The 25,999-nt window shown below is 41.6% G+C and overlaps 1 protein-coding gene across 6 annotated transcripts in view; it reads right to left on the reverse strand.

Moving 5' to 3' along the window:
* CG7720 (uncharacterized protein) overlaps positions 1-25,999 on the reverse strand; it is a 35,934-nt gene that overhangs the window by 5,678 nt on the left and 4,257 nt on the right. For 3 of the 6 annotated variants that reach the window (NM_001300470.1, NM_001170178.2, NM_001170179.2), the window contains 2 exons: positions 3,959-4,203; positions 3,747-3,894 (listed from right to left, as the gene is read on the reverse strand). In NM_001300470.1, coding sequence (NP_001287399.1) covers positions 3,747-3,894; positions 3,959-4,169 — 359 coding nt within the window. In that variant the 5' untranslated portion in view covers positions 4,170-4,203. Of the gene's footprint in view, positions 1-3,746; positions 3,895-3,958; positions 4,204-14,546; positions 14,663-25,999 lie in introns of those variants that run through there. The other 3 variants (NM_142496.4, NM_001170180.1, NM_169834.2) reach the window with 2 other exon arrangements.

Below are 25,999 nucleotides of genomic sequence, written 5' to 3' on the forward strand. Positions count from 1 at the left end.
ACTCTGCAACTCGGTGTCATCATTTATCATGGGAAGCCGCTAAGCCAATTTTCGGCCAGGGCGACAAAGGCATAAATTAATGGCAAATTTAATATGACGAGTGGTTTTGTACAATGGCCACATAATCGCCGTTTAGCCAGCCAATCCCAATCCAAGTCGCTTCCAGCTCCACACTTTCGTGTCTCCTGTGGGGAGGATCGAGTTAATTTTACAATCAAAGCCAATCTGAGGCAACAACAAGGGTGACACATTTGAATGCATTAACTGTCATGCATAAATAAACATAATCAGCCATACGAAGTCGGTGTCCTGTGAGTGCCTACAATGCGCTAAAAGCCGCTCATAAAAAGGGTGGCAGAGAAGGTATCAAAGGTGAATGGTTTCGCTTGATTTAATCGACTTCAAGATACCCAGAGCAAACTGGCTTTAAGGATTATTATTGATTAGGATTGATGTTCAAATCACTTGAAATTGATTTATCGTGTGCAGTTGAGATAATTCTTTTACGTTTTGTAAATAAAGGTCAGTTTAAATTAAGCTCGATGTTTTAGTTCTAAAATCGCCTAATTTATCTGAACTCTGTTGGCATTTTGTTGAAGAACTCACCCATTTGTATCTTTATCTAACTACCTTTATTTTGTATCATTCTTGGCTTGGTCCCAATATCCCCATTCTTGTTACCACCGCAGGTCATGTGTGTTGCTCCCACAAAAAAAAAAAACAACTTTGTTGCCTTTGAATTGCAAATCACGGCCTCACTTTGTAGCGCCGCCGAAAACGTCTTTATTTATGCGTATGCATGTCGTCCTAAAACACCGACCCCTGCGAACTCCTTCACCTCTCCCCAAACCTCCGATCCTGGGCAGCCAACCTGGTTTTTTGCGTGGCCTTTTTTCATTTGGTTGTCATTCACTCAGAAGCACTTTGGCCACCCTTGTACTCGTAAATAAACCATGGTGGAAGCCGGAATGCATTTTTTCCATTTGCTAAGTGCCAACGACTGTTGGCATTGATCTCTCCCGCTTTTCTGGCACACAAGCTCGGTATCAATTTATTTACATGTAATTGCCATCTCCTACTAGCTCCTCCCCCATCACGAAATCACCGGCAGTATGAATTATCCGGGGCGAACAAAGCCGAACTTTACTTGACCATTGAACTCGATGGTTGCCCAGATAGCAAATCTCTGTGCGAGTTGGCTAACACTTGAGTTGGCAGCGAGTCAAGGGTCATGCCACATTCCCCCATTCAACCAATCCGCCCAATCCACCCGATCCGCCCAATCCACCCACTCCTCCACAGATTTGAGTGGCAGACATCACTTGCGACAGGCGACTGACAAGTGAGAGAATCCACGACTTTTGGGCGGCTATGTGCGTGTGTGTGTGTGTGTGTGTGTGATTGTGCTTGGGATGTCTTGGGTTTTTGTTTCGCAAGTTTTTCGTAGGACGGAGATCCTGGGGCTCGGTGCTTGATCCTTGATGCCTGATGCCAGTGACAGGCAACAACACGCGCTATTTATAAACATTATGGCACAAACGAATTGTCATACAATTTGTCAACAGCCTCAGACCGAGTGGCTTCTTTGTGTTTCCTTCTTTTTCCTTTGCTTCTTTCAATGGGTTTTTTTTTTTTGGCTTGATACCCGGTAGTCATTGGCTTCAAAGGTATATTGTCTTGTTGGGATTGTATGCAACGGGAAAGATAGAGTAGGTATCAGGATACCTACAATTCACTTAGGTGCCTACATCATATCTAAAGTATCTTAGAATGTTAGCAATTTCATATGCATTCTTTTGATATTTAATCATTTTGATAATCATATTAGTAATATTAAGAAAGAATGGGTATGACTTGGCCCACTGGTTTAACTATACCATTCTTCATGTATGGCATTGTCCTCGTCATGCTTTTGTCTTTTTCCTCATTTTTTCTCAGCCTCAAACTTGCTTTATTTGGCCTGGTTGGATGTGTTTGGCCAAGTGGCTTTTGCCAATTTGTAGCATATTCACTTATCGGCCTCCGTCTGTGTGTGCCCTAGACCCCATTTCCATTTCCACATCCATTTTCATCCGCCAGTCGAGAGGCTCAGCCTATTTTGATGAAGTTGTATGCATAAACATGTCGCTGGGCGCCAGTTGCGATGACAAGCGACAATGAGGCATCCAAATGTTGTGCGCCCAACTTTTTGGGGCAACATTTGGCCATGTTGCGCATCCGCAACCCTTTTCTTCGTATCCCACGCCCTTCCTCCTTCTTCCTGCCTTCTTGATTTGCCCGCTTTTGGGGCTAAAGCCAATTGACTAAGATTGATGAAGTGGCTTGACTCGTTCGCTATTCAATTAGTTTGAGTGTTGCGTCCGAACCGAGTAAAATGTACATTTATAAAATGGTATTTTTTTTTTTTGGAAACCAGCATTATCAGTCATTGATATGGTCATTAATTTAACTGAGTTTTAAACCCATTAAACAATTTATTGAATTGCTTAATGAAAGTCTATAGGTGATTGAAGAAGAAGTCATCAATTAAACCTTTTTTGGTAGATTGCATGATTTTACTTTTAGGTATTAACCAAATTCTTGTTAAGCAGGATTTAATGTAGGACTTGTAAAAAATTTATTCAAACATGGCAAAATCCTTGGACTTTTGAGACTCATCACAGTAGTAGAAACATGGCATTGATTTTATCATTAATTTCTCTTAGACTCCCCATTAGTTCTTCTTGTATTTCAGTTTGTTTATGCTAATTAACAAATTACATTCAGTTCTTCAAGCAAACATTTAAATAATTTGTCAATTCTGCACAGCTTTTGCCCACGACCAGTTCCTTTGCCCTGTGAGAAAACCCACCGAGAATTTTGTCAATGTGCGGCACATGCCAATTAAATTTCAATCAAATTATGCTCTGACCAAACAGCCAACCCCCCTCCTTTTTGCCTTGTCTGTTTTTGCAATTAATTGAATTCTGTTGTCGAAACTGCAAAACATTTGATAACAAATTTGTTAACTAATTTCGAACTTAAAAAACAATTAGGCCCACGAGGCGACAACTTGCGACAGATGGAAATGGAAATGGAAATGGAATAGTAGGAGCAGTTAAACTTAGGGTGAGGGGCGGAGGGAAACGAGGTGGCCCAATAGCAGCGCTGACGACAACTGGACGATAGCATCCAAGCGACCAAGTTCACTACTGCGACTCCATGACCAAGAGTTGCTTTCCATGGCGGGGCAAGGACAAATCTATAGATTATTTGCTCTGCCGGCTTGGCTTTTGTTTGGCCATTTGTTAGCGACTCATTGTTGTTGTTGTGCTCCTCTGTTTGGCCGATTTTTTTTTTTTTGTGTGAAATGTAATTCAAATTTATTTAGCAACGCAGCGAACCTGTGCCACTCGCAGCCTGGCAAAAGTAAAAGCAGAACCTGAGCTAAACTGAACTGAACTGAGCCCCGTGGCGCTTTTCTGTTCACTTTCATTTGGGGTCCTTAATGAAGAATAAAATTGTGTGCGGTTCGGCGATAAGAGAGGCGACACAGGACCCTTGGACAGTAGTCGCTGCTGCTTCTGCGTCGCATTTGGCGGAATTAAAACGAATGTTTAAATAACAATTTTCCTGTCCTGTTGCCTGCCGTTTTACTTCGCATCGTTTTCCTTCGCTTCGTTTCGCTTCTTACTAATTAAACGATGTGGCGCTTTGGGGAGTGGCTTTTCTTGGACTTGGTAGCTCGAGTTGGTAGCTCGACTTACCTGAGATCGATGTACTGATAGACGGAGGTGATGCCCAGATTAAAGTACACGGGCACGAACATGAAGCAAACGATGGGATAGGCGCTCATCATGCCGTAGATGATCTCCCACATGGCCGATCCGCGGTAGTACAATTCACTGGGATAGCCTTTGTTAAAATTGTTACAAGATTAAGATTTAATAAGAAGTAATTAAGGCATTTAAAGACTCACCTAGCACGGATCTCACTCCCAAGGTTCCTCGGGCAATGGAAATCATGACTGCCACTATCGAAACTCCGCCGGTGGCAAAAACATAGTCGGCCTTGCTGCGCTCCTTCTTTTTGCCAAAAATGCGTTTCCACAACGGGCCCAAAACGGTGAGGGCTATAAACAGTACAAACATCAGATAATCCCATCCCATAGTGCTCAAGTCCTTGGCCATGTTGATGCTGCTATTGCTATTGCTTCTGCTTCTGCTGAAAAAAAAAGTGTGCAAGAAATGAGAATCAAAATCAAAATTCAAGTTGGTCACCGGCAAAAAACAAACACAATCTCTTCAACTTTCGGAGTGGCGGAAGGGGGGGGGGGGGGGGCTGTTGGCTTTTAGGTGAGATGTGAGCTGGATAAAACGTTTTCCAGCACAGTTGAGCATGTGCATTTTAGTCACGCCCGATGGACATAATGCCAACTGAGCGCTCCGTGGCTCGGCGGCCACGTTGTGTCAAGCAGGAAACTTGACAACATTGTTGCATATCCGCAGGCGAATGGTGTGGGTGCCTTGTGGTGTGGATTGCCTGCACCCATCATAACACTTGCAACAACCCACATCCAAACGAACCCCATCAACATTAACATGGGGGCCAGGGGCCAGGCGAAATGAGCCAGGCGAAAAAGACGAGGCTGCACAAAACTTAAAGGGAGCAAAAAGATGGCACAGAGTGACAATAAACTAACTTTCTTTGTGGGTGAAATTCGTAAAACCCCAAGCGCAATGACTAAAAATTATACTGCATTTAAATGCTAATGCTATAATACAAAGCCAAAAATGTTCAACAGTTTAGGTTTAGGAGTTCTGCCATTAAAAATCCATAAACGCAAACTTAATTTAGAAAATGTTTTCAAAATTTCATAACTGCAATGTTCTTTCACCTTTCAAAAACCTCCCAATTTTTGCTTACGGTGCACCCTTGGAAAATTTGGCTCGTTCTTTGAATTTATGAACTTCGCCCCACTTGCTGACATCTGTATGCACGTCCCGCCGTAAGGACATTCCACTGTACTTCAGTTGCTGTAAGCATGAGTGGGTGTAATCAGAAGAGAGGGCAGAGTTGAGCTTAAGTGTGACTTTGGCGGCGACTTTGTGGTTTTATAGCCAAGCCAAGCTGTTGAGCTGCCCTGTGATTCTTGGTGATTCCGAGGTCCATGGATCCCGGCGACCAAAAGAAATGGCATAACCCACCCAGCTTAGGATTTTCTCCTTCACCTGAAGCTGTCGTAAAGCAGACTTCTTGCTCAATGTGTATCTTCTCAAAAGTCGATGTTACAAATTCAAAGGGGTTAGAGAAGGAAATAATTGGAAGTTATGTTTCATTAGTTTTTATGTTAAGAGCTTGTAGTTATTCAAGTTTAAAGTTATGGTTGCTGCTGGCTTATGTATGCGAATATTAACATCTTGCCCCACCCTTTTCTAGTTCCTATTTTTGAGATTGTCTTAAATTTCCGAACAAAAGAAAGCTTTGTCATAAATACTGATTGATTCTAGAAAGCATACACTAACACTAATTGACAACCTGATTGACAGTATTGAAATGTAGTGTGTCTAATAAGAAATCGTATTCAAGCTTGTGTTTTAAATCAAATAAATCTGCAAGTCAGAGATACGTTTACAAGTCTTGAAATTCCCATACGTTTCACATGATTAGAAATAATTGATTTGTTGTACAAAGATGACTATTGCCCCTCTGGATAATGTAAAATACCCATTGCAAAAGGGTCGCCAACTGGTCAACTTTTTGCGAGCCAATTCGCCAAGTCATTCGGTCATTCGTTTTTTTTTTTTGGCTCACCAACTACAACTAATTGACAACATTTAGCATGCAGTTTCGCCTTCCCAGCGAACACCATCATTTGCCATCGCTTTGGCTTTTATCTGACATGCTGTCTGGCCTTTTGTTTTGCCTGGCTCTGTCAAAACTATTAGTCATGTTGTTTTTACCACGAGCTTAGCTTTGTTTAAAGCACAGCTGCCGTGTCACTTGCCTGACAGCCGTCGCAGCAGGATCCTGACCAGCTAGCTCATCTTTGTCCCTTCGCTTTTTCGGCCATGTGATAAGCCGGGAGACAAAAGCCAGGAGTCGGGCAACAGGACGCAGGAGCCAGGAGTCGAAACGGACAGTTCCAAGGATCTGCTTTGTGGCTGCCTCATTGTTATTTTCAGCTTGCCAAGCTTAAGCAAATTATCCGTAATCCATGCGAAGTGCCACCTGCACTCCACTTAGATGTCCACAAGTGCATAAAAAGTATATATATAACCTTAACCTTCGGACGTTCAACAAATGTTTTAAATACCTTCGAAAAATATTATTTAAACTTTGTTTTGTTAAACTAAGCACAATTTAAGTGCTTATATACAAGTTTGTTCCCAGTGTATCTGCTCTTTTGTTTGATGGGCGAATGTGCGAACCGAATGCGGCCACAAAATGTCCAATAGACAGCGACGACAATTTGCGAACATTTGCATCAAATATGTATGAAAAATCCTTTGCCGAAAACAAAAGGACGAGTGGAGGTTGATGCTGAAGATGGCTGGCTGGCTGGCGGCGGGTAAAAAAAAGGAGACTTAGCTACACGTATGCATAAGTTAGCAGGGCGTGGCCACCGCCCCTTCCGGATCAAGCTGGCACTTGAAACTTTCGCCGGGCGCACACACAATAAAAAAAAGTGGCAGCCAAGATGGGCCAGGATTTCGGATGGCAGGATGTGCTGCTGCCGCCATATTCTGCCACTTGCAGTTAATATTCATGCAGTTCAGTTTTTTTGAAAAATTATACAAAAGTTGGCGACATGTGTGGTGTGTGGGTGGGTGTGTCTTCGTGTGTGTGCTTAAAGGAGTCTTCGATGCCAAGCATCATAAATTATAAAACAGCTTGAAGGAGTGACAAAAGCAACAACGAATCGCTGACATGTCCTCACACTCGAGGAGTCCTGAGTCCTCAGTCCTGGCGAGCAGGAAAAGCACGTGTGTTGCTGTTGCTGTTGCCTGCCTGCCACTGACAGCCACAATGGAAAGTTATTAAAAATAAAAGGGCGGCAAAACTGAAGCGCGTGTAAAGGAGAAATTTATGACACTCATGAAATATTCAGCATATTCCACCTGCCCACCATCTCCACGACGCAGAGCCGAAAATCTGCCACGTTAATGCGCCAAGATCGTCAGACAATGAAACGCATATCAAAAACACATTTGCCGCCGGAGAATGGAAAAATGCAAAAATTGCAAGCACGCCAGCAGCATCAGCAGCTTGGCAAATAAAATAAAAGCCGAAGCTGAACTTAATTTGCCATTTAATGGCCTGCAGTTCGCCGCCAGCTGACAAATTGAAAATGTAATTTAGCCAAAGTGCAGCGCCGACATTGGCCAACGGCCAGCAAAAAGTAAAGACGGCCGGAGCTGTGAGAGTGGGTGCGCTCTTCCGTTTTTCCACTTTTCCGCTTTTCCGCCTTCTGTCGACGCAGAACGTATGTAAAACTTTCGCTTTCCACTACCTTGCATGACCTGGCATTAAGGAGTGCCGCCTGCCGCGAAGCCTGATCAGCTTGTTGATGGTGATGGTGATGGCGGAGCTGTGGGCATGACAGGGATAATTATGGTAATGCGGGGGAAATTACACTATATGCCACATTGTTGCATATATACGTATATGTACGCATTCGCTATGCACTCAATTTATGCGCCACTTCAGATGAGTTGGATGCGTGTATGGGGGGCGCCACAAAGTTGCATGCACGGCATGCAGTTCATGGCAATGCTCGAAAGTTTCCTCAGTTCGCTGCATTTGCTAATTAATGCACTGGCAAAGTCATGGCTCCAAAACTCCCGTGCAACAGGGGGGTGTGCCAATCAAACTTTTATTTGACAGATTTCCCGAAGTGGGGGGATGCAACAACTTTCACAGATTGCAAAGTGCAAAGTGTTGTCCCAATTTCGGGAATCTTTGGAGCTTTTAACTGCCACCTCTGTGCTCTTGGCCACATGTTCTTGCCAATTGGCTTTTGCACCACCAAAAACGGTTAGCTCTCCTGATTCATTAAAATCCCTAGCGATATTACACTATAAAATACTTAATTGTATTTATACTTATTGCTTTTCTTAAACAAGTTATACCTACTGTACTATACAATATTAAATATGTTCAATGCATTTCAAGTTCAAAAAACCTAAAGAAAATTTAATTGTTTCTGAGCGAAATTTTGACAAGTGAATTTCGAGAGAATTGCAGTTAAGTCAAGTGACTGCAACTTACTTTTTGTTCCTCATTCTACGATTCACATTTCTTTTTTTTTTTTTTTTTTGTTTTCCATTGGCTTTGCCATGGCAAACTTTGGTCGGTTCATCTTCTTCATTTTTGCTGCTCGGCTGCTAAAAGTTGTTAAATACAAAAGTTTGCCACTTAATACCAGTTCGAGTAATGAAATACGAGTCAAGCTGTAAGCAGCGATCCCAGTTCCCCGTAACAATCCTTCCAGCAAATTGAAGTTGAAGCATGCGGTTGGCAAACTTCTTCCTGCCATTTGCCAACATGCAACTGTGCCCCTTACCACCCCATTCTACTGTTTTTCGTCCTTTAGACCAATCAGGGTCCACCCGCCTGCTCCTTTGGGGGCGAGGCCAAAACCAACTCGATTGCATTTGGCAATTGTTTGTTTAGCTTTAACCGCTCGACGCTTTACACATGTTCACGTCCCTTCGGGCCGGCGACCCCAAGAATTTTGTGCAAAACTTTAGTTTGATTTCTTTTCGACCACGTTCGCCTTGGCCAGGCTTAATGAGAAAAGTCACTCGGAGGGCGTGGCAGGGCACGCCCATGTGCGGCTTTCCTCTACCACTTTTTTTTTTACTTTTGCACATCGGCCAGGTCAAAGTCATTTATCAAAGGATGCCCGAAAAATAAATACTCGACTTAAGTTGCCTCTTATTTATCGTCCGTTGACTGTTTGTTGCCAACCGAAAATAATGTCAATTTTTCAACTAGCCCTGTATGGGGTTTAAACTTTCAATTGCGATCATTTATAACGAGTGGCGCTTGACCGGCGAAGGAATCAAATGCTCCTTTCACTCCCACTGCCTCACGCCGCAAAAAAAAAAAACATAATTTTCCGCGGACATTTTTATAATTTATTTCCAGCATGACTTTGGCAAAAAGTGTGTAGCCTTGGTCAAAACGAAAATGAGCAAAAAAAAAAAAAAGGGAGTAAGTTACTGGTACTTTGTAAATTTCGAGAAAGTTTCAACAAAAGTGACAATTGCAACTTGTTGTTGCCTGTCATTGTGGCCCCGTCGCATTTCAGACGTGAAGTAAAGCAAAACTTTTCGCGTTACAAGTTGTCCTGTCAAACAATTAGGCAGGCTTCGTTTGAATTACACGGCGGAATATTGTTTAAAAAATCGTGATTGGAACTTTTGAACTTCTTAATGTCGTATTGAGCAGGCAAAGAGCACGAGAAACAAAAGCACATACTTGGTTTATGAAAATGCAAACTTATTGTTTATAGCAGTTTCAATTAAGTCGTCAAGCCTTTAAATTCCAACTTTATTACTAGTCTATCTATTCATTTTTTAAAGGCCTGTCATGATGTGATCGATCGAATTCTTAGATTCTATGGCTATTGAGCTGCTCGTATTTATATAAGTCTACCAATTAATTGCCATTTTTCTGCGTGAACGTTCCACTCTCGATGCTCGGCAATTCAGCTTAAGCAATTTGCTGGTCTCTGAAAAGTATGCTACAAAAGGAGCAAGGACGAAGGACGTTGGGAGCGCATTAAGCGACGGTCATCAGCCACTTGGCAGTCGCCACATGCTGATAATTTGATCAACATCAGCCAGAAGCCGGAGCCGGAGCCGGAGCGGCGACTTCATCTCGGCAATTTAGTGGTCAACCCCAGCGGCAGGGCATCTAGGACAGCCGGCTAATGCCCGGGTTTTGCGTTGCAACTAGCAAGCGTGCACAACTAATTTCCCGTTGTCGCCACTTTTGTGTCCAGCAGCCGGAGCACTCGACACCATCGAGTGGCACTGCCGGGAAAAGCTGTTTTTCCCTCTCATATATATATATATATATTTTTTTTTTTGTCTATTTCTGTGCCATTTTCCTCGCTCGCTCTGTGCACCATTGGTGTGTGCCCTAACAAAGTTTTCATTACGCGTGCTGTGCGAAGTTTTCCCCAGTTTTCCCGCTTTTCCCATCTCCTCCGATCCCCTTCTGCAAAAAACCCCTGGAAAACTTTTCTGTGTCTCGGGTTTCACCTGCTGTGGCGTAGGAACAATGGGCTGCGGTTTCTTTTCAGTTTGGTTTCTCAGTTATTTTTTCTGTGCTCGCATTTTACAAATAATTGGGTTAGTTAGTCTCCGGGTGCAGTGTCTGTTGGCCCTTTTGCTATCTCTAACACCTCCGACTTCTGGCCATTAGCTCATTGTGCTGGCCACTGGCCACCTGTGGCAGTGACAAAATTTGTAGACCATAAGGTATTTGAAAACAAAAAATTGTTTGTTTATCCACTTTAAAATAATATGATAATGGCTTCTTTTCGCTCTTAAGGATTGTGCAAAAAATAGTTTGAAATTAAACCACTATCCACTTTTCTCTGTTTAATATTTTTTGTTAAATAATCGTTTACCAATTATTTTTAATATTGAAGGCATCTTAATTAGACTTCATGTTCTTTAAAATTGTGTCAACAAATTTTAGTTTCCACCCCGGAGACCAGCGCTCAAAAAGCAAATTAGAAAACATGTTGGGGAATCCCTCAGCTGCGACCTGCCAATGCTAAGGACCGGCTGACAGGGGGAATCCTTTCGGGCACATAAATTTGCATTCAAGTGCCTCCTGTCGGGAGCTAAACAAACAACAATTTGTCTTGTATTTCGTCCTGGCCCAGGACGAAAACGAATGGCCACTAATCATCGTTTAAAAAGCTGCCACTTGACATCCAGCCAGCACCTGTCCAGCTAATTGAACTAATGAAACGGTCTGGTCTTGGCCTGTCCAGTGACCAGTACCCAAGTCCTTGGTCCTTCGTTCGTCCTTTGAGATTGTGGAAATTAAAAAGCTTGTTTGGTCCCTTTGTTTGCACAAAGGCTGTTGATAATAAATTAGACTGGCTACATTTTTGTCACCATGGAAATGCCGCAAATGGATATTTATGGCTGCAACGCCTCCCTTTTGGCTATCTACGTTTGGTAAACTATTTCCACTGGATGGCGGAATGAGCAGAAGCTCTAGAGCCCATCCCCATTTTATTGGCCACGTGCTGGTGATTTGTTCAAGTGAACGGCTATCATTTGGGAGGCTCTTTATGTCCGGTCGGGGACAAAGTGCTTTTGGCCCGTCCAGTCTGCTTAATGAAGTATTTATGTAATGAGTGTGCATATGGCAATACAAATTTTAATTATTCATCGATGTTTTGTATGAGCACGCTTTAATGTGGCCTTCAATTGCTGCCTGATTGTGTGCTGACTTTGGGAATTTATTGCGTAGTACAGGAGTTTAAAGTTTTCTAAATCCAGAGAAGTAATCTTTAGTATACAAATCAAAATGTATTTAATTACTTATGTTTTTCGAATATCTCCAATCTGAAATGTGTTGGATCTTTAGTTGAACACATGTGTAGAATTAGTTTTAAGTTAGGATTATTTAGCTCCCAATGCAGCTTTTAAGCTCCTCCTTTTCATTTGCATGCTGAGCTGCTTAATTTAATGGCAAAACTCTTGTCGGTCTACAGAACACGAAAACTAATTTCTTTCGCAATTTATGCGCAATTTCTTGGCAATATATAGAGGCCAGCTTAAGACATGCTCTCGAATATTATGTTGGCGCAATTGAGGGAGGGCAAAACTATGTTAAAATATGCTCTGGCCTTCACCGGTTGCCTTTTTGGATTTTCAATTAACCCGGATAAACCTGGCTTGTAGCAGCTCGATCTTTGATGGCCAATGTCAGTTATTAAAACTTAAATTCACTTACTTGGAGCACAAAAAATTAGCCATCCGGCTCATCCGGCTGGCCATGGCAGCTGATGTGGGTGGTTCAATAATCAAAGTGGAGGTGCAGCAGGATGTGCAAGGACCCCATCCCGAAGGCCAATGTTGCCCGATGGGTGAAAGGGGGAAAGGGTGTGGGATAGGGGTGGCATTTGGCTGGGTAGCCCTGATAGCTGCACAAATTGTTTAGCTGGCAGCGTCAACTTTATGCCGGCAACAATGTAATTTATTTAATTCCCAGCACATCCCCCGCACCCTACTGCCCCTAATTTTTCACACTGCAAAGCAATTTAAGCTGGCAACTGTTGCTAAGTCACGCCCCCTTTTTGTGTTGATTTCATTTGAATTTATGCTAAATTGTCAGTTTCACAATGCGTGTTATCCTGGCGGATTGGCTGTTTGTGTCCTGGCTGCTCGTGTTGCTTTTGCCGGCGCGAAGTGAACTCGCTCCGCTTCGCTGAGAATTATAATTTCAAATGATTGTGCGTACAATCAGTTGTAATTAGCATATTTAATTATATCGCGCATAAATATTCATGAGTCGCAAATTGCAGCTAACTCGGGGCCAAAACTGTTTGACAAGCTCGCCGAGTTGGGGCTCAATTAGTTGGATACGGCGGGAGCCAAAGTTGGCGGTAACAAACTTGGCGCATTGATTGATCTATGGATCGCTTGATTGATTGATGGCCACTCCGACCGGACAAAGTTGCATCAACGGAGCGGAGCGAGTCGTTCAAAGCAAACACAAATAGAGCGTACAAGGGCAAACAATTGAGCAAACACTATCAATATGCAATTAATGTCATGTAAACGATATTTACAGATAAATACGGCTCGCTCGACTCCTCTGCTCCTGGCTCCTGACTCCTGGCCACATTTTATCGGCTTAATTGACAGGAAAATATTCCAGTTGGATGGGGGGCAATTAGTTATTGTCCGCACTTCAATGCAAATGGCACTTTTCGTATCGGTTGACACTTTAAATCGATAATGCATTATTACCTAGACAGCCATTACTCAAACGCCATGTCTGACAAGCAGCGTACAGCGATTATCCTTAGTGCGTGTGTTTTGGTGACGAGGCAGCCAGTTGCCAGTTCCATTCATAATTAAAGGCAATTAGTTGAGCCAGCTGCAACAGTTTGTGCCGCCACACACACCGCATACACACACATATTCGCAATGGCAATTTGGCAAATTGTTTCGGACAGCCATGGCCGAACTGTTCGCAAAAATCGAAATTAATTTGCAACTCGCCTGCCCGAAAAAGCAGACTACACAAAATTAGCCACGAGCAACGGATGCTCAGCTCGAACACGAGTTAATTTACATTTGGCCAGACCGAGCTGCTTCGCATAATCGTTAGATTATGCTTTTGCATCAACGGAACAAAAGCACCAGCGGCAGCAGGAATAACAATCACTTAATAACTTGGCCCAAAGTAATAGCAGTATAGCAATTACATGACCAACTGGAGGACTAGCGGCAGTCACTGGCGCATCGGGAGCGGAACAATGACAGCGGAAAGGACAAAGTAAACTCGTTTGGCAGCAGCAGCTTGTCCAGCAACAATGTCGCAAAAATTCAGCTTGTCTTGATTGACAGCAACAGCTAAAACAACTACAGCTACTACAACATTTTGTCATCTTTACTTCTGGGAGATGCACTGAGAAATAGGCTAGTATGATTTGGTTGGTATGTGAAAAGAAAACAAGTACAACTCAAGGCCTTGTTTCGTACATAAGATACGAACAAAAATATTCCTTAATAGTCTGTAAGCTGAATTTGTATCTTAAATTAAAACTTCTTTGTTTTCACTGCACAACGTTTTGAGAGGTTTCTCTTAAGTCGTCTCCTGTGGCCGCCACATCATTTATTAGGCAACTCGTGTTGCCACTCGGCGTGGGTCCTGTGTCCGTGGAACATCCTGTGATCCTGTGTGTGTGTGTGTGTGTGTGTTTCTCGAAACGCTGTGCTTTGTCATAACTAAAGCAGCTTACTTAGCCTGCTTACTACACGGCTGCTGGGTTCTTAAGCCGACAACTGGCCGCATACGTAACGAACTCAAATGAAGTTGCTGATGTTGAAAGTGAATCAATTTGCATAGAGTTTATGCTTTTGCCACTGCTAGTCCACTTGTTGAGAACTCATTAGGAACATTGTCTGGAAACTTTCGAGTGCTGCCTGGCAAGGCCAACGGCATAGATTTTAAGCCGAAGCTTCCGCAAAGTAGAAACACTTGCAACGATTCAAAGGTTTAACACTCATGTGGCTTACTCGGCAAACGGAAATTTCGGAGGATAGCCATATGGAATATTCATTGAGCTAAACATTGAGCTATAATAATTCACCGAGCACAGCTAAAAGACAACTGAGAATAATATCTGCCTAGGCATACGCGACTGCCAAAAATAAGCTTAAAAAAAAAAAAATAATATTTCCGTCCAGAAGTTTCTCTCTGCACACAAAAGACCCGAAACCTTTAATGGGTCAACTCAAAAACCACTGACAGCTGTTTAAACGATCCGATGTGAATGTGAATTTTAACCAATTACTCACGTGAATATGGAAATGTTTCGAGTAGATAGATTACTTCAAACTCCTTTCAAGTTGACCACTGAATTGAAAAATAAACTAAATGACCGACCTTGTCTAAGATCGCTCAAGGAATGCTTGCAGCTTCTGGCCCTGTGCCCTCATTTATAAGACCGAGCGATATGGATCTACGCTGATAATGCCAAAGCAAATACTAGGGTGTCGGGTGTTTCGCCAGGTGTTTTCATTTTATACGCAGAACGTGCTCTTGTTGTACTGGTCGGTGTATCGAGTTAAACGGAATCGGGCTAGACACAAATGTTTGCCAGACAGTAAAATCATATAATAAGCTAACGTCAGTTCGTCAGTGGTGGTGATGATGATGATGATGATGATGATGATAGACCCAACGGCCTTGCTCGGCGGGTGGGAAGTTGCCTCGACCTAGAGTACTTAATCGGAAGTATTTTTCCCAGACCGCGTACAGAGTCTTATCTAAATTAGCTGGATAAAGGGAGCTCATAACTCATAGTCGTGTTTGAAAGCTGTAGTGCCTGCGTCGTTTTAGCCAACTAATTACTAGTTTTAAGTGGTATTAATGGAATACAAGGCGGCACACGGCTATTCGAGAGTTTTTCTCCGCAAACTGCAGTCATGATTAACTCCGCTTGTCTGATATATGCATATATATATATATGATTTATAAGATTTAGACATTAGGTAAACACGGCGGCTACTGCAATGTAAAGTGTAATTTATGGCCACCACTTCATTATTTAATGAGTCATAATTTTCATTTGCCACACACACAAAACTTGAAGACCACCGAATTTGAAGTTCATATTTTTCGCCGCAACCGACTGGCTTTCTTTTTAGCCTCGGCTTTGGCTTTGGCATCAGCTTGTGCCATCTGCTTCATAAATTTTCATTTGGCTGAAATCATAAAGTGAAAGAGGAGGTGCGGCCGCCGCTTAAGTATCCTAAGCCCGACACTCTGCGCTGAATTCGGTGTAGCAGATTTAATTTATGTTTCATTTTTCACACCGAGGCCAGGTCGACTGGCAATCGCCAAAGGTGCTCCCGACGCCCTTTCAACAAGTACATATCCGAATATATGTATGCATATAAAAATATATATATGTGGGTGGCATCGAGTGGGGTTTTATGTGCCTATAAATATGCAAAATTTATGCGGATGCTGTTGCAGGTTCGCCGACTTAGCCGCACAAAATAAAAACTCTGAGCAAAATGGCCCAAAAAAGTTTGAGCTCTTTACATGACTAACTAATTGAAATTTACGCTGAGGCAAACGCTTTTCGTATTTCTAATTTATGTATGAGCCTGCGATTTCTCAAATCTTAAAAGTTCTATTGACTTTGCGAGTTCATCAACAATCGATAAATTTTTTAAAAAAAAGGGTGCAAGAACAAAGAGAACAAAATATTGCGTTGGAAAAAAATTTGAAGTTTAAGTACTTAACATATTTAACATTCATCATGTAAATATTTACTTCAACTAACCCAGGGCAAATATTAACTCATTTGATTGCACACAATATACTTCGCATGTTTCGGATTAAAAGTAAGTTAATTTAAACATCAGCTTTATATATTTGGTCGCAGTGATGAAAACGCTGTTTGTTTAATGCTTAAATATTTAACAGGAAAAACGTTATCAAAGATTCATAAGCTTTGCGAAAATATCGAATTCATTGCTGAATATTTTTGCTGTCGTTCTTTTGGTTATACTTTAGTTTGTTTTTCAATGTTTATTTTTTTTTTTTTTGCAATACTATTTATTTTGTTTTGGTTCACTGTATTCAATGCAAAATACTGAAGGAAAAGAGTTGAAATTTTCACCGAACCACACAAATCAATTTGCAATTGTGCTCATTGTGAGAATGCGAATGGAAATGTTTTTATTACAATAGTTTTGATGCGGTTTTTATTTATATACCACAATAGCGATACTGGCAACGATTAAAGCAACAATTTCCCTTAAAACACATTGTTGTGTTTTTAGTTAAAATTTTACAGCTGTTGCGTTTATTTTTTGCTTGAATAGCTCTCAACGAGCACTGAAATGATTCCTAAATCGGCATTTGTTGTATCTGCTTTAAGCGTTTGTTAGTTTCACTAGGCTAATTGGAAAAAATTGAATTTCAAGCTGTGAAATGCTTTAAAAACGTATCAATTGCAAATTAAATGCAGCATTTAAACAATTAATTAAGTTCGTTCAAGCCTCAAGCTAGGCATCTTGAAATATATTTATGAAATGCTATTAAAAAATTAACACATGATTCGGCGGCTCGCAGGAGGAACACAACATTTTTAGCATACCCAAAAACGACGCGTAAATGACGACAAGAGCAGTGCCGAGCATGCCGCTCGTCAGCACTTACCTTTAATTAAATGATTTATGCTAATTTTGCGCCGCGTTGCCAAGTTAATTAAATTACAGCACAGCTGAAGGGGGGGGGGGGAGCCTAGATGATTAGCAGACTCCGCTGTGATGTGGCTATTGTGGAGCGTTTGTTGTTCGCCACCTAATTGTTGGTATTATTACCATCGATTAGTTAGTTGGCTGGCTGTGCATTGAATATGGCTTATGGCGAGTATTTGCTGAGTGCAGTGTGTCTACTAGACGTGTTCAAATATTGATTCAAATATTGATCACTCTGCTCGCCTTGGGCGCAGATGTAGCAAAAAGCACAACTCTTTTGTAGTCCATTTGACTGCACATTTTGATTGCTTTCTGTGTCGAGTGGATCTAAATTGGATTTCGGATTTTGAATTAAACAATCGCCGCTGGCCGCATTAAAAGCAAATTTAGCCAGGGCAAGTAAATTAAAGTAATCAAAAATGTCTACCAAATTAAATCTATTTGTCCAACAGACACTTCATCATCATCATCGCCATCACACTGGGCATCATCATCGTTTCAATTAGTCGAAACAAATAACTCGAAACACAAAAAAACAAAATAGTGCGGGCTGGCAGAAAATAATGGAGTTAGTCACCAGACTCCCGGGAGCGATAACAATAAGCAATCAACTGGATGCCCTGAGTGGGTGCTATCTCTCTACGAACCGCATCGCATATCAGCCATCGCCATCGGCATTCATTTGCCTGTTTTCGCGTGTAAAGTGCCACACAAGACCATTGTGAATATTCCGTGTGCCGAAACTAATTGATAATACAAAACCCCAACCCCAACACCAAAACAATATCGAAAATTGATTCTACCAACCATTCGCAACTTATGCACCTAATGGAAACAATATGGCGATTGATAAAAACACTTCAGTGCCAGTCGCCATTTTGTTTGCAACACAAGTGCTTTGGTTTTGATTTAATTATGTGATTTCCGAAATTAAAATCAGTTAACCTGTCCATTAGTCTGCTTCCTGGTGCAATTACTTAAAATTATTGCCATTGATTTCGAAATGGTTTTTCCCCGTAGAACAAATGGAATTCCTCTTTGGGTTGCAACCAATGTATCTCTGAAAACAATGTCGTATCTTACATTTTCATGACTCAGTGTATATCTTTGAAAAATATCAACCAGACGTCTGTACTTAAAAATTATTATTAGAATGGCATTAATAGATTGATACGAATTATTCGATTGATTTATTTTTTCTTTCGCCCAGACATTTTAGTGACTCATTCTTAAGTCCTTGTCTTGTCATTCTTAATTGGTAACATAGTCGTCAAATAAGACTACTAAGTACCTATTTCGACTGGGTCTGGTGATCACGTGACACTGGTTTTTTATTGCTTCACCTTTATGGTGATATTCTAAGTATGCGATAAGCAAATTAAAATCAGTTATAACCATATAACCGAAAAGCCATCTTGGGTGCCATATTAGTTTTTCGCCGAAAAACTCCAGCTATCTAATCTAATTATCAGACCAGTACTTCAGAAATTTCAATATGAAATTGTTTTTCCCCGAAACGTTTTATATTTACACGTGCTTATCAAATGAGAAGCAATTATTTTTAGCTTTGATTGACTTGGTATCTTTGAGTGGTAAATAATGCTAGAAACTAAAGTGGCCAGTACTGAAAATAGACCACTCATTGATTTTCTAATCTCGTGACCACAATTACTTGTCTCGCATTGCTAAATTATTTTTTTTTTTGATATATTAAAACAGATGAATGACGAAAGTTATTCGACGACAGCTAGGCAAATATTATTTTAAAAGACTTTTTGTTTGCACTGCCAATGTACGCATTTAGATAGAACTAGATGGTTGTTTGTGAATATATTTATTTAATTATCATCACATTTTATTGTCAGCTTATATAGTAGATATATATGATTAACTGAACAAATTCATGGTTAATTTAACTGACTGCTGAGATTTAATTGACGAATGATTCGGCGAATAAGATTGAGTCAATTTTTCCCATGAAATACCTGGCACGTTTTTCAGAAATTTCCAAATTTAATTATGACAGCTTTTCCCAGGAATAATCTTTTACGTTTGAGAAATATGTCTTTCCTAACTTGGTATTTAATCTATCTTATCTGCTGAAAACCCTAAAGATAGCCGAGGTTTTATGGCCGATCTTCTTCGTTGCTAAAGTTTATCCCAGTGGCAGTTGTCGCGTTTCTGCATTACAGTCTTTACTTATTTTTTTTATCAACAAATGGAGTTCCCATGTTCGTTCGCGGCAGTGAGATACTTGCACTTCTGACCGACAGTCGAACAAGCAAACCACTTGAAGCACTCTGGAGCAGGCGCTATCCATTGTCACTGGCATTGCCACGGCTCTGCTGACCGCGATCCCAGAAAAGCCCGTGAAAACACTGAATATACAAGGATGAAACTTGTGGAAAACCCTGAAAGCCGCCGGAGGACCCACCGTCGAAGCTAACGAAGTGCGTCTGGCCAACTTTGGTGGCGATGACGGCGTTGCATTTGTCGGACGGACGAAGTCGAGTGGAGCATTGCACTTGAGTGATTTTTTATTGTGACACGCGCACGCTGTGCAGCAAATTAAATGCTTCATCCACAATAACAGTGCAGTGCGAGATGTGCATAGCTCCGGGGTCAGTTCAACAGTCCACCAGACCAGCAGTTCCGCAGCCATCTCTGACAAGCAATTAAAATGCGTTGCATATATGTGGCCGGTATAAAAAATTGGTAAAACACTGCGGCTTTAATTGAGGCGGCTCAAGCAGCAGTCGAGTGGCCCAAAAGTGGGTGTGTGTGTTTACGCACTCTTGCCACACACACTGACAGTTTCAATTTGCCACTCCGGTCTATAAAACTGTATTTTTCCATTAATTATTCATTATTTTTAATGGCTCTCCCCCACTGTGATGGTCACAAAAACGAGTGATGCTAAAAAACAGCATTCAATTTAAACACGTCTGTGTTCTTTGGCTTTTTAATTTTTTTTTGTGTGTTTTATTTTCCGCATTGGGCAAATATTAAAATTGAAAATTTTGTTTATTTGCTTACTCAAATATTACACCATAATGTGTTTGTTTAACTCTGGCTCTCCATATTTAATCGCTAATAATGTCTGGCACTCACGGCTCACTAAATTGTATTTTCTGTATATATATATATATTTTTGTTTTTTGCACAACTTGTCATGTGATTCTTTTATACAAACTTTTATTGGTGCTTCCCCAACCAGACTGACTCAGCACTCAGCAGCTGTTTTGATATTTATTTCGAGTCGAGATCATTAAATATTTATCCAATTGCAATTGGCTAGCACGTGATCGCATATCTGCTAAATCCCTCCGGTGGAACAAGGTTCACAGACCATGGACCACATTGCATGGAATGGGCATTGAACGCGGATTATATTTAGCATAAAATCGAGGATTATGGCCATATTAAGAATGTAATTAATTCGAGCTTGTGTCAATGAAGCGCCACAGCGAATTAAACGACAGCAATAACCGCACAAAATAAGCCCAGTTCAAAGGACAAAGGCAAAGCGTTGATAAACAAAAAGAGTGGAATTCGCGCACAAGACTACAGAGTATACATAATATAATAAATAATTAAATGCATTCGATGCATATATACGAAACAATGGGCGTGCTCCTCTGATCCGGCCACCCGCTCATTATTTATATTCTATATATGCACTTTCAGCGCCCAACTGTCTTGCCAAGATTTATGATCGTCGGCCAAAAGGGCGGTGTTCCTGGGCAAAGGGCATTAAACACCCAACAGCCAACAGCCGACGGAGATTGACATAAATAAAAGGGTCTGTAGGATGGAGGCTTGTTGGTTGGTTGGCTGGCTGGCTGGCCAAGAAGCATGAAAACAATTTCGGCCCGTACTTTTGGCCAGTCTTGTGCTGCGCTGCATTCACAAAAAGGAGACAAATGTAAGTGGCGACGAAAGATGAAAGTTCGATACACTTAAACGGCTACTGGGCTTCGAAATTGAAAGTAAAACATTTCAAGCGAGTGTTACGGAAAAAATTGAACAGCTGGCGTTTATTTAGCTCATCGCTAACTATTTATTTTAGCACTTTGAAGTCTGTCAACACAAATAAAGAAATGCCAGGTTTACTTTCTCTATTTGTGGATAAGTAAAGCGTGTACTCATTATGTGGTTATGCCATTATGAGCTTTTTTTTTTTATTTACTTGTTTGTAAAAAGTCAACATTGGTAAACATATATGCATACTTTCAAAAATTACAAACAAAAAGTTGTGGGAAAGCAATTCTAACCATCATTTAAATATAATACTGAATAACTGAAAAGTTTATAAACAAATATATTTGATACTACTACTTTCCTAGCAGGAATGTATGATATGTAAGCGCATAAATAGTATATTGCAAACCCAATGGATAAGTTGCAATACCTTTCTCTTCGAGGCAGCAATAATAATATTTTTGTAAGTCCAGAACACACGACAAGCCATGAGGAGCAAAACGAAATCAAAGGAACAGAACACAAATTTACCTGTGGCGATTTATGGAGCATGTTTTGGGACCATGTCGAGAGCACACACAACCCGGACGTTCGGAACATCGCAGATGGTAGCGAAGAATTAAGGGGCGGTGCCCAGGACATCCTGCTTGTTGAGTTCATAAATAGCGATGTTGCATGCAACTTGAAGAGCGCCTCAGTTCGGCCCCGTTGGGTGTGGCTTTTTCTTTGACTTTGGCTTCAGCTTCAGCTTCAACACTCGAGGTTCTAATTTTTATGAGCATGTTGCGTGCAGCTGGAGGGCAGGCAATGCAGCATACTTCGAGGCGCTTTTCCCCCGAGCTTTTCCCGCTGCTGCTGTTGCTGCTGCTGCTGCTTCTTTCACTTTATTGTCCTGACGTCAGCAGCAAAGGACCTAGGAATCGAGTCGACTGCTAGCTTTGCATTCGGTTCGTACACTTGTGTGATTTAATGCTGGCAATGGCAGACAAATTTAAATTGCTTTATCATGTTCTTGGCCTACGGCACATTTCCCATACGCCCCGTGTGCCCGTTGCACTAAATGCCCAGCGAACAATAAAAATTAGGACACATAATGACGTCGCGTCGACCCCCCCCCCTCCACCCCACCGAGAGGACGAAATTGAAAACAGCATTCGGTCAGCTCTTTTTGCCGCCGTTTTGGGCTCACTTTGGTTTGCTCTGATTTTGGCCCTGGTTTGCCTGTGTGTTGCATGTGGCAAGCAATTCGATCAGTTGCCAGCGGCAAGTTGCAATCATTTTTGGCCCCCGCCAAATAGAGCAAAGCAAATGCAAGTCTGATAACTGGAGGAGGGCATTCAGCGCTGCAAACTTTGCCACAAAACTATCAGCAACACTGCCACTTCATTGCTGCAATCCTTGTTTTTGTTGTTCAAGTGACGCAGAAGGCAGAAGCTGCTCAAAAAGGGAAGCCCGAATGTCGGACGGGGCGGGGATGCACTACAAAAAACAGGGGACACCTTCATTCACTCAAGGTATAAATTTTATCATAAAATGATATACCTTGCTATAGTAGCAAGATGTAGATATCCTTTATATGAAGATATTCAGAGGACAACCAATTAGGAATCGTTTCGAATCGATGAGGTTCACCAAACTTGGGTATTTGATTTTTTCAGTGCTTTTCAGTGCTTACTGGGGACTCCGGATTTGATTTCGCTCGAGTTGGCCGGGTCTGCTGGGTTGGTTCGCTGTCTGCTTAGCGTGTTGGCCAAACAGTACAGAACTGGAAGCCACAAGAAACTGGGTTCGGCTTCCGTCTGGCGCTTCTGGGTTACACACTTCGCCCCATTCCCACCCACCCCGCTCATTGATTACTTTGTTATGGATTTTTTTTTCATTTCTCTTCGGGGGACTCAGTGTGTGTGTGTTTTTGTGTTTGTGGGCCATGTTGGACCTATTTGCAACACGAGCAGTGCAACTGCAGACGCTCCTTTGATTGTGGCAATCAGAGTTAACGAAAGGGTGCCAAAAGTTTGTGTAATTTCATATTCAATGTGTAGAACAACTCGGTTTAAGCCAGTTGCTTTGGGCGGCAAGGGATGTGGTCTTAAATCTTAAATCCAAGATAGAATTAAATTGCCAAATCCAGTTGAAGTTTAAGTCGCATGCAGCGCCACTTTCTGCGCCATCAATGTGCAATTAAAATGCGAACCATGCCCGAGTTTATGATTAGAGGGAAAGATCGCCGCAATTTTATGCACGTAGCCCCGGCGATTCAACATCAAATAGCCGGAGCGCATTAGCCGGGAATAATATTCAGGCGGCGTCGCGACGCCGTCACCATCCACATCCACATCGCCATCGCCATCACCATCGCCATGCCAACAACAATTAGGCAGAAGTTGAAATACGAGCAGGCACACTACCACGACTAAGACGCCTGTTTATAATATTGTTGAGGATGGTCCGCTGGTGCGGAGCTGGGTGTTTCTGGAATTGGAATTGGAATTGGGCCTGCACTTAAGCGGCACAGCGACTGGAGCTCAACTTTGGCCAAATTGAATTGAAATGACAAGACGCGGGCTGGTGGGGGCACTGAGAGAAAAGTTGCAGCCTTTCATAACAGACTGACACCTTATTGCTCAAGGGAGAAGAATCTGGTTCATCTGGTTCATAAGGGATTTCCCAAAAGCTTTTTATGTTCATAATTTTTGAGTAATACTCTATGAACTTTAAATCGATTCCCCCCAATACTGCCACTACTTTTCTCTCAGTGTGCAGTCAGGCGAGTGTAAAGGAGTGGATCGGGATCGGTCGGTGATGCGAAATGCGAATGGGATGTGATGCCCAGCTGGATGCCGCCTATTGGCCTGTTGTTGTCACATTTATCACGGCTGTCTGATTGCAGTGCCTTGCAGAACTTGCTGCAGGTCAAGTTACGGCCAAGTGGGATCTTGTGAGTCGTTTGCCTCGTCGCTGATTCCTTGCCGGCTTCTTTAGGCAGGCAAATGAATTGGAACAGAACGCAAAAGAACAGAGAACAGGTAAGTTGCATTTGGCCCGAGGACGTCTGTCTTTTGTGCTCACTGCAGTTCAACGAACTGGCATGCAAAATGTATTTTTATTGAATTTCATTGATAAATGCTCCTTGCAACATGCATGGCCCTCCTCAATGTTGCCCCACTGTTTGTTTGTTCGATGGCAATCCGATTCGATTTCTGATTGCATGCCGGGGCATAAGTATGCTGTTCTGTTGTTGGTGCTCGTTTTTAATCGACTTAAATCCAATTTGGGTCATTTGCAATCATTTGGCCCAAAAGGTAACCGAACTCTCCCAGCCAGTCGTTCAACTTTCGTAAAGTGTCTGCAAATTCTGTCATCGATCTGTATTGATTAGCCAAAAACAACATCAGCAAAAGCTTTATAGTATTCAAGCATCTGTCGAGATTTTTGCTCTTTTGGAACTAGTTTATTAAGTTTTTATGACACCTATGTATATGGGCGATGGCCGAAATCGTTTCAAAAATAGTTAAGTCGCCCCTCATGTGATGGCAATTAATCAGCAGTAAGCACTAGAAGCTACCACGTTTTTTGGAATTGCTGCACTAGCAATTATTAAATAAATCCGAGTAAATACAACTTGCAGTATTCCACATGAGTCACAAGCTCTGGCTTTTGTGTACTTAACACTGTTTACCGCCTGCAATGGCCAAATAATTAAGAAAAGCAAACAGTTCATTCAACCAGGCCACTCGCGAGGTGTCAATGTCAAGAATTTAAGGCCATAAGTCAATCAACAGACGTTGCCATATTTGCAGTATTTTTAATAGTAAATAGGCATATTTTATATTCAAGCACGAGTATTTAAATGCGAGCTATTCAAATCACAGAGCCGCTGCAAAATGTTATTTTCGTCTCGCTCGGAAAAGCTATTTTCAGACTGGAAATCAATTTGCAGATTATTTGCGTGGAGTCTTCGAGTCTTGGAGTCTTGAAGCAACCGGTATCGAGTCAGTCACGTGGTTTGGCAATCGGGTTTGGTTTGTTTTCCGAGTGGTTGATATAGTGGTCATGTGCTGTTTTCCATTGCCTGATTGCTAAGGAGAATTGTATGCTGCTGCACAGATAGCTGATATACATATGTGTAAAATAACCCGTGACTTGTGGTGCTGTTGGTTTTCCTTAAACGAGTTTTTCAATTTTTTGGGAATATTTCGATTTCACTCAAAGCGGATATTCATACACACCAGTTACTGCACTACTTCAAAATTATATATTAATTTCAAATTTAAGTATTGCTTTCCCTTAACTAAATAGGTGTCAACGTATAAGAATAAAACTTACATAAACACAAATAACTTGATAGGTTGCATGTTGCAGAAATATTGTATGTGCCAGCCAAATGGATGCATTTCTAAGACTTAAAGTCGGCTGAATAAACAATGTAAAGCTCGCGCCTTGTGCACTTGACACGCAAAGGGGCCTGTTTGTTGTTATGCTAATTGACTACTTTGTAAAATTATTATACTTCGACGTAAGAAAAGTTCGCATGGCAAGTAGCGGAATAATTCAAAGGGGGCGGCGGCGGGTGAATGAGCAGCAACAAAAAAAAAAAAAACCTTTCATTCATGACTTCTGATGTCGGATGTCAACAGGAATATACAAAATTAACAACGGCAACAAAAAAAAAAAAATGTCGAGTATCGGCATTAAATTGCCATCAACAATGCTGTCGTCTCGATAAAGTATTCATGAAATATGCTCTACGAGTGCTGTGAGGATTTGACTTCATTATTTGGCTTGCGGTGCGGTGGCAGGTTGTGGTCGATGCGGTTATATTTAACCGACGTGGCTACACGCAAAAAAAAAAATACATAAATATAGCATAAATTTATGTTCGAAAGTACGCATTTAGTCCAATAAACATTAGTTATATTCAAACAAGCTGATAGACTCATCTATGAACTTGATTTGATTGTAAATTTGTTGTGTTACATATTTTAACTTTTTCGTTTGAATAGATTTTCGAAAGTATTCTTTTAAAACTCCTTATACTTTCTTTCTTAAAATCG

This window comes from Drosophila melanogaster, chromosome 3R, assembly GCF_000001215.4.
Source record: "Drosophila melanogaster chromosome 3R".
Lineage (NCBI taxonomy): Eukaryota > Metazoa > Arthropoda > Insecta > Diptera > Drosophilidae > Drosophila > Drosophila melanogaster.